This window comes from Lycorma delicatula, chromosome 5 (genome assembly GCF_047948215.1).
Source record: "Lycorma delicatula isolate Av1 chromosome 5, ASM4794821v1, whole genome shotgun sequence".
Taxonomy (NCBI): Eukaryota; Metazoa; Arthropoda; class Insecta; order Hemiptera; family Fulgoridae; genus Lycorma; species Lycorma delicatula.
The window spans coordinates 140130061-140140414 of NC_134459.1; the positions used below are offsets into that span (position 1 = coordinate 140130061).

At 28.5% G+C, this 10354-nt stretch overlaps 1 protein-coding gene across 1 annotated transcript in view; it reads left to right on the forward strand.

Moving 5' to 3' along the window:
* The window catches only part of Gcn2 (eukaryotic translation initiation factor 2 alpha kinase Gcn2), a 114375-nt gene that overhangs the window by 41480 nt on the left and 62541 nt on the right, over positions 1–10354 (forward strand). The window contains exons 8-9 of the mRNA XM_075367176.1: positions 3810–3959; positions 7344–7550. Coding sequence (XP_075223291.1) covers positions 3810–3959; positions 7344–7550 — 357 coding nt within the window. The remainder of the gene's footprint in view (positions 1–3809; positions 3960–7343; positions 7551–10354) is intronic.

Here is a 10354-nt window from a genome sequence, read left to right on the forward strand (position 1 = left end):
CGTTGAAGTCCTAGTAAAGCCAGTTATTTTTACACGGATTTAAATACTAGATCGTGGATACCAGTGTTCTTTGGTGGTTGGGTTTCAATTAACCACACATCTCAGGAATGGTCGAACTGAGAATGTACAAGACTACATTTCATTTACACTCATACATATCATCCTTATTCATCCTCTGAAGAATTATCTAAACGGTAGTTACCGGAGGCTAAACAGGAAAAAAGAGAGAATCTACGTGACCTTGCAAAACTTATTTTAAACAAATATTCAAAATAATCCGTCAAAGTATTTTGTGTTTTCACTAAATGTTCTTTTGTGCATAATTTTGTTTAGTAACAGTTGTGGTTGAAAGATAATGCTATCATCTGAAGATTGGAAATTCTGTTTCCTTAATATAAATTCATTTGAGATTATTTTATTTATTTGCACTTTTACAGTTTTACGGTTTCAACAGATCATTGTGTTTCTTGAACATGTATGACAGCATTTTATATAGTACATCATTGTAACTGGGTAGTTATGTATATACTTTATTAGCTATACATATGAGTGTGTGTACACTTGTTTACATAGCTCTGTAAGTCTATTGAAACTAGATTTGTTCTTTTAGTTTACAGTACTTATAAACTTTTTCAAGAATTGAAATACTGAAAAATGTATTAAATGAATGGTTTGTATAAGTTATTGTCCAGTTTATTTCCGTGTTTAATTTAATAATTTGTTTTAATAATTTATTAACTTTTTCTAATTAATTTAGTTAATAGTTTTAAAATTAAGTCAGTAGCCCATTTATGAAACACGTTAGAAGCCATATACACGATAGAAGCCACGTTCATTATATATTTTTGAAATTGAAATATTAAAATAAGCTGTGGAACATTTAAATTTATGCTTAATATTATACAGTTTACTTAAATTTTGAAGTGGCGTAGCTGCTTTAGTATCAAAAGATAGGTAGAGGTAATGTCAGGGTGAGATGGATATCATCCCGTTTACTTTAGATGGTGTGCAGTTAAACATCCACTGAAATTTATATCTGGACTATCATTCTTAACTTAGCTTTAAAAGGCTGAAACTGCTATTTATTATGCATTAAAAAAATTGTGAATGGTATTTTCTTAAAGTCAAATTTTATAGTAGTTGATCATCAATAGATTTTGTTAAATAAATATTAGGTTTTAATGATCTGATTAAGATGTATAAAGAACTACTTATGTTAGGAAGTTTCTATTGATACTTGTGCAATCATTAAAATTATTTTTCATATAAATTTTTTGAATAAATCTAGAATTTTTCTTTGAATACTATCTTTTTCCATAACAAAATATTATCTGCTCTAAAATTTTCTTTTATTTATTCTTTTGAATCCAACTGTTAATTGACTTGTATGCGTGACTGTTAATGATACATGAGAATTTGAATGACGCTTTTCTTGAAATTTTGTATCTAAATTTTATAGTATTTAATTATTTTTACTGATTATATGAAATGGATGTTATGAAATCTGGCTAGGTGGTTGAGGATTTGCCATTTGTTGGTGAATTGGCCATGGATTTTGTTTTTTGTTTAAATTCTTGACAGTAATAGAGAGAAGTTTTTGTGTTTTATACAGTTCCATTTTCAGTAAATATTATATCAGAATAAAAAATAAAGAGAAATTTTTTTAATTCACTCTCTTGATCTTGACTGTTCAACAATCAAAGTGTTAACAACATTTAATAATTTCTTAGAATACTAATTATTAGCTGATTTTTATATTGGACTATCATTTTCGATGAATTTTGTGAAAAAAATGTTGCTTGCTTAAATTTGATGAACTGCAAATAATTGCCTTTGTGTCAGCCAAAGACACTAAATATACAATCTAGACATTATTTCATTTAAATTTTAAAAATAATTTTAAACAATGTTTTAACTTATTTATTGTATTGCATTATTTTCCCTAGCAAAATTTTTTTTCAAATTTAAAACTGTTTATGATCAGATTTAAAATCTTTTTTCAATGATTGCTTTGTTGATAATAGTGATTATTGATAGGTTGGAATACATTATCTAATACGACATCAAAATATTAATATCTGTTCTTGATTAAATATAAAAATCTTATTGTGTATGTAAATTTTGTTAACAGGCTATTGAATTTTATAAATTTTAGTGTTTTCTTAATTAGTTAAAAATACAAAGTCTGTCTTTGCAATACGGCAGTTGGAATTCATATATTATACATTTTATAATAACTAAAAATATGACAAACATATTTGTAACTCATTGACTTATTTATCATTTTTCATAATAAAATTTTTTCATTATACGTGATAAAATACAACCATGGTTAATCGTAATCCAGATATTCATTTGCTTGATCACAGCCAGTGATTGGATAGAATACATAATTTTATAATGTTTTAAAACATTGAATAGAATATTATTAAAGTGTAATATATGTATTAGGTGAAGTTTATTGTAGCCTAATATTTTTTTGAGTTGATTTTTTGGAATAAATGTTAATTTTTATAATTAACTGAAGATGCGTATGATGTTTGGAGATAGGGGTTGCTTATAATGTGTTCATCAGTTTTATTTTTAACATTTAATTTGTTAAAAAATAGAAAAAAAGGACTATTTTGCACTGTCACACTTTCTTTCTTTAAGAAAATAATGTTTTCTTGCACATTATTTTATAGAAAAAAAGATAATGAGAAGTCACTTTCATAGTATCCAGTATTCTGATGATTATTGCTGATTGGTTTGAATGTGTTGTACATATACTAAATTTATTTTGTTTGGTAAAAAGAAATTTCAGGCTTGCTAAATTTTCGCTTATGGGGTATCATGGAACAAAGAGGAAAAAAATAGGATATTTTCCATAATTTAGTTCAAAATGAAGAAAAAAATTTCTTGGTGTACACAATTTCAAATATAGATAACCATGGAAAAATCTTGAACTATTATCCTCTTGTGAAAATGAAACATTTTTCCACAGATGCTACTTGAAATTATTGGCTTGGTTAAAATCATTATAAAATTATAAAAAATTGTCAGTCATAAATTTTACATAGTATAAGGGAACTAGGCCACTATATTCATTATATTTACTTCTTTTAATTTTTTATTGGTTTTTGGGGTATAATTTCTGTCTTTTCAAGTAATATTTTGAGGCCAATTTTATTTGCAGTGTTTTGAAGAATTAGTTTACTATTATGCAAATAGGTGTACAGTACTGTATTGTAGTAACTCATTTGCAAGTATGAGTAACTTTTTTCATGAAATTTATAGAAAATCTTAGGATGTAGTAAACTGGAACTGTAAAAGGTAATTTTATTAAAATACTATTGATTATTAAATTGAACTGCAATGTCATTTTAACATGAAACAAGTGTTTGGACCTCATAGAATAGATATCTGCATTTAAATACATATTTTCTGTATTTTTTACATATTCAACTAGCCACAAGAAAGTATTATTTTTATGCATAATGAAATAGAGTGCAGCCTTTTATCTTTTTATGTTTGTATAAAAAGATTGATTTTTTTTAAATAGCTCTTTGGAGCTTACTTTCTTGATAACCTCTTGTAGATTTAATTACTAACTAAGGTTGGCATTGCAGTATATTTGGTCTCTGTGTCCTAAAAGTGCTCTTGTACGAAATGATATATTTCAAATGTAAAGTTAATTTGTTTAAACTTTTTGTGAAACGTTTATTATTAATGCCATTAATCTTTTTTTCATTCTTCATAACAATCCAAATTTAAATTCTGTGTTTTTATAATCACATTACATTCATTCTTATAAATAATTTCATTTTTAGGTTAAACAAGCTGTCCATCAGAAATATGGAGAAACTGAAAGTGAAGATTACAACATATGGAATTTAACATCAAAATCTGGTTCAAGAATTGAAAGTGAATTTGAAGTTCTTGATTGGATTGGTGAAGGCGCATTTGGTGATGTTATAAAGGTATTATGTATTGCAATATTGTTTATTATAGTATTGTTTGATATTTTATTAGGTTAATTTTTTTCTGGTATTTTGAATTGCTTCTGTTCAGTTTTTATGACAAGCACTCCATGTTGCTACTATAATATAACTCATCGAAATCTTGCACTGATTTTTTTACAGGTTTAAGTCTACACTGTTTGATGTGATTAGAATTTTAAATATATTCATATAATTAAGTCTTTAGGTTTGTGAAATTTAACATAAATATCTGAGGAATGCAGAATGCAGCTGTGTATTGTGAATAGTTTTTACTTTAAGTAGATATTTAGTAGATGATTAGCGCTCGTATTTTCACCATCCTTGTAGGACAGGAAAGACTGCAAAAAGAAATAGTGAGATCAAAAAAATAATTGTTATATTTTGAGAAGGAAGGTATAAAGATTAATGGGTAGACCAGTAATGAAGTGGATGAATATATTGATGAAATGAAGAGATAATATAGAAAGTGTAATGGATAGGAGTTGATTTATGGATTGTGAGAATTGGAAGAGAGTTAATTACCTCATCCTAGGAAACTTAAATAAATAAAAATTTGTTGATAGTGGTAAAAAATACATTGTGAATTTAACAAATTGATTTTATTGGATATTCCAAATGAAACTGAGCCTCAATGTTAGACATTAATTTATTATATTGAAATAATGATGATAGAAACAGGAATATAATGAATGTACTACAATGAATTTTTATTTACAGGAAATGCTCAGTATGGATACAATTTGCCATCAGGCATACCTGAACATGTTTCAATATGTTTGAAAACACATGCAGAAGTGCCAAAGGAGTGAATGCATTTACAAATCTAGTTTTCTTATTTTTCAGTTTATCCAGGGGATTGGTGGTTGATTTCAGTTCATTGTGAGGATTGTTAACAGATATTCTTTCATTGCTCTCATTCATTAAAATCTGAAGACAGATGTACTTTGAATTGAGCCTCTTCCTGAAAACTTCATGCAGCAAATTTAGCAAAGTACTGGCAGTGTGTGCTATTGCTCCATCTTTGTAAAATTACATGCCAGCAATTTATTTTAATTTAGTTGGTCGATGAAAGGGTAAATGATTTCATTTCAGTGGTTTCATTTCTTAGTTTACTGTATTATGAAAAACTGAAATATTATCACAAACCACATCTGATTATTCTGGCTGTTGACATACCTGATAAATGAAACCACCTTTCATCTGAAAAAAATATTACATCTAGAATGTCTTCTTTTTCATTTATAACATCCAAAAACCACTTGGAATATTCAAAATGTTGAGGAAGATGAGTAATGTGTAACTGATGCAGCACCACTCTTATTTTGTCCAGGTGAAGTTTTAAGTGTATAGTCAATGCTTTGTGTGTACTACTTGAAATTTCTGTATGTAGTGCCAATTTCCTGATAGACTTTTTTGAAGCTAATACAATCTGAAATATCATCTACCTTTTCCTCTGCCAGGATAGATTGTTTTCTGGACTTGGGCATGGCTTTGAAAGACCCAATTTCTAGGAACTTATTGACCAAGTTTTGCACAGCATTGAGATGTGGAAATCAGTGTCTGGATGGATGTCTTTGATGAAAATTTCCTTTATGTATTGTGGCATCACTACCACAAAATACATTTTAACCACAAAAATCTGAGCTTCATCAGATGTTAAAACCATTGCTAAACACTGAAAATAAAGAATAAACAAAAGCTTCAAAGATTGCAGAAATAGAAAGTATTATCAACATGGAAATCAGCTGTGAATAAAGTCAGTTGTTAGTTTCACTGTTGATAATATCAGAAAACAAGTTAATTTTACTTTATTGATAAAGATCCTGGCTCATACTGTAACCTAGATACTGTAGTAGTTCTGGGTGAAATGTTTGAAAACTGCTTGATTTCTCAGTTTGGTAATGTATAACCTACAACATTCTCAGATATAACATATGCTGATTTTTTTCTTGTAGTAATAAAGAATTTTATAATCACAGCATCTTTCAATAGATGAAGAGCTAACGATTCAAATTAGAAAGAAATAGGAAGTATCAGATTGAAAATTATGTAAAATATAAAGAAGTGCTTTGTACAGTGACCACAAAGAATGTTATTTAGAAAAAAATGGCAAAAACTTTTTATGGTTGCTTTTAAAACACATTGAATATACAGTTTCATAATCCCATTGTAGTTTGAAGAAAACAGTTAAGAGTAACCTTCACAGATGAATAGACTTGATGTGCTTTTTTTCTTAGCTCTTCAAAAAACTTTCATTGGAATGAATTGAGCCTTCATCTCGACATACTAGTCATACATCCAAGTTCCATTACAGTTTTGACATGTTTGAGCAAGTCTGAGTCATCAACGATGTCAGTATTTGTTCAGTGATGGTTATATGAACTGTTTTTTGAAAATTTAGCAGTTTCAGAACAAATTTAGCTGCTACCTGTTTCATGGTCAGAACATTAGTAATAATCGCTTTGCATGAGTCATATGAAATTCCTATTTCTTTAACAACCTCTCTAACGATGATTCTGTGACTAGCAAGTGCAATCTATTTTAAGTTTTTCGACATTTCATCAATGGTTAATGTGCTGGGATGCCCAGACGTTATCATCTTTTGATGTCTTCTCGGCCTTGATGAAAGCTTTTATTACCACTTATAAATTTGTGGTTGTAACATAGCATTGTTGCCAAAGACCTTCCTTAATGTTTTAAATGCTTCACTACACTTATTCTGTTTTAACATAAAATTTCTGACAAATACTCTGATGTGTTTGGTGACAATTTGCCACACAAAAAATTGTTAACTTAGTAAACTACGTATTGCTTTATTGCTCGCCAAACACAAACTAAACATTGCTGCTGGCTGAAAATTAGCATGTATATCACTTACAGTACTACCAATTTACAGAAAAAAGACAAAATATGATCAATTGACAAAATAGCATGTATAATTAAAAAATTCTTATTACTTTTTTATCAGATCTTGTATGTATGTTATTTCTACATTTCTTTGTATATACATTTTAGGAGATTTGAGATGTGGTTTAACAAATAAGCATTTCAGCTCTAGTTTTGTTTTTTGCAATCTCTGTATAGGAAATAGAAAAAAAGTGTCAAGATATTCACAGAGGGAGTTGTCACCTGACAACTCACATGAAACTGTCGAATTCCAGTGAAAAAGTGACTGCTTTTCAGATGAACAAGAATGAAAGGGTGAGATAAGAGGAAGGAATCAGTTGACAGATAGATCATGTTAATTTGCATTTAATTGTTCTCATTTTAGAGCTAACAAATTAAAATTTAATAAAGAAAACTATAAAATAATGAGGTCATCAAATTTTATTACTGCTTTATTAATTTTTTTTTTTTTCTTAGGTTCGTAACAGATTAGATGGCTGTTTGTATGCGATTAAAAGGATTGAATTAACATCCATGAATACGCAACTGTATAAAAAGATAACTCGTGAAGTTAAATTATTATCAAGACTAAATCATGAAAATGTTGTACGGTATTATAATTCATGGATTGAGACTAGTACGTTTGAATCTGTTGTTTCTGATAGTTCACCTGTATCTGTTAAGGTAAACTAATTACTAAGGTAACTTAAATTTATTTTTTTTTTAAATCTTTATTCTCCTTTTTGATTATATACTATGTAACTTACTATATTTGAAGTGAATTTCTGAAATTAAATAGTTATTTTGGATGTGAAGTAATTTATTTGATTTGTCAAATATTGCATGTGCATTGCTTTCTTTTTAAATATTGATGGAAAAATACTACTCTATAAATGATTGAGTGATATTACTAATTCTTCTAAGTGCAATTTGTGTTGGTTTAACAACACAAGTTAGTTTTTTGCCACTAAAAATTAAGTTTATGATGAAAATGTGAAGTGTGTTAGGTGCTCTGGGTTTTTCAGTAATAATTGTAGAAATATATTCTCTGTGAGATCTTTTGGGGAATAACAAGTATTTGATGTTAATGAAAGTGGCTCTTTTAGAGAGAGAAAAGCCTTTAGTGCAATCATAAAACTATGTAATTAACATTGAAGTTAAAAGCTAAAAAGCAAATCAAAATAGTATTAACTTTGCCTTCTTTCTTTTTTCCTCTGCTTATTTAAATTGTATGTTTCTTGTGTAAAATTTTTATAATGAATTTTGCCTTTATACCTTTTGTTATGTTGTTCAGTTTTATAATTTTTTGTGGATTTTAGATATTATTTAATTCTGTTGTATACAACGTTAAATGCTGATCAAGTAACATCATGCTGATGCTGATCGAGTACATTTTTTTGTTGGTATTTCTTCTTATAGTTTTAAATAATTAGGCTTTTACACTCTTATTCATATTTAATTTAATGAACAACATTTGTGTTAATATTCTATAATATTTTTTGAATTTAAAATTTTTCCCTTCATAAAAAATATTGAATTTAAATTGTTTTTTGTATAGGAAAAACATTCTACAAAAAATAACATTCCTTATTTTTCGACCACTAATTTTTTTTTGCATAAATTACAACTTTGTGTGAAAAAAAATGTGTGTAAAACTTCAGGATGATTGAACAAAGGAAGTCTATGCTGCATTTGAGTTGAAGTTTAGAAATTTCAAAATATGACGTTTTCTCCTCATAGATATATACACTTCCTGCAAAAATATTAGCGAATATTTTATGATGAAATTATAACAATTGACAATAATGATGATATTTGTATGTAAGTTTCAATATTACATTGAAAAATAATTTATTGATAAAATCTAGTATACAATGCAGCATCTGGGTCATAACATAGGGCTGCGGCAGAGGAGATATAATAACTAGTTTTCTATTTAGCGAGCCTTTCCAATTCTTATATGCATAGATTCTTTCCTTTAAAAATTACAAAGAATCCCATTATCCTTGGTAGCAGTAACAAGCGTCTTGCTACAGTAGTAAGTGATACTTCTACTTGTATCGTTAAACTGCATTGAGGTATTAAAAAATTTTGGAAAATGGAGCGTAGAAGTGATAGTAAATTTTTTCCTGTGGAACGTTGTGAAAGTCAAATCATTGGCATGAAACTTCCTATTAATGGGTCAGTTTTATATGTTTTATAATTTATATAAAATTTTTGAGCTGTCGACCAAGTGCTGCCATCACCATAAAAGAAATTTAAGTGTTTTGAGAGAAGGCACACATTCTGAAAAAGATACAAATCATAGTACTGAAAAATTAATATCATCTTAATCAACACTGGTGAATGCTGCAAAATCTCAAAAATTTGTGAGTTGCAGAGACAGAGAGAAAAAGATTTTGTGGGATTGTTAAATGATCTTTTTGATTTCAGTCAAGGATGCATTAAAGCTTATGAAAATAGAAGATGTAGCTTTTCTTTTAAATTAAAGGATAAAAAGAAGACAGGGATCAATGATTGGTGTAGGTAAGTTTAATAAGAAAGATGGCAAATCATTCAACAACAAAAAGAAGCACTTCATTTGCAACATTCTGAAGAAACGAATTAAGCAGAACGTAAGGTGTAGTATTGGTATATTTTTGATGAATCCCATTTCCTGTTAATTTCTTGATATAAGTTTTGAAATTATATATATATAACTATTGAAATTATATTGGTTTTCTTTTATATTGTGGGAAAAATGAAATTTCAATCAACGACGAAAGAGAAAGTGATGTAGAAAATTTAGAATTCATTCAGAATTCTACGATGGGTAATTTTGATACCCATAGGAAGTTCCAGATCTAAGTAAACCAAAGAAGTTGAGGGGAACAAAACAGATTACTGATATGAAACTCATGGCAACTTTGGACACGTGTAAAGTTACTGATTATGATGCAGTACCTATTATTGCTATTGCTGAAGCATTAAGACATGATTTTCTTGATCTAGTGATTAATTGTTCTTCAATTAGGCTGAAAGAGCCTAAATGTTTGCTTGCTGAAAGAGCTGTGTAATTACAAGAAGCTTTCCAACAGAATCTACAAGTTTATAACGGTTAATAGAGATGGAAAAATGTTATCAGTCTTAACTAGAAAGGACTCAGTTGAAAGGCTACCTGTTATAAATATGTATGACCAAAGTGAAAAAACTTTTAGGAGTTCCTAAAATAACAAGCAGTGAAAGAGAACAAGCATCAGTTGTATTTAACTTACTGGAAAAATGGAATTTATCCACAAGGGTGCAAGCCCTTTGCTAAGATATAACAGCAAGTAATGTGGGATGATTCCAGGGAGCTTGTATCTTAACCCACCGGGTTGGTCTAGTGGTTAACGCGTCTTCCCAAATAAGCTGATTTGGAAGTCGAGAGTTACAGCGTTCAAGTCCTAGTAAAGCCAGATATTTTTACATGGATTTGAATACTAGATCGTGGATACTGGTGTTCTTTG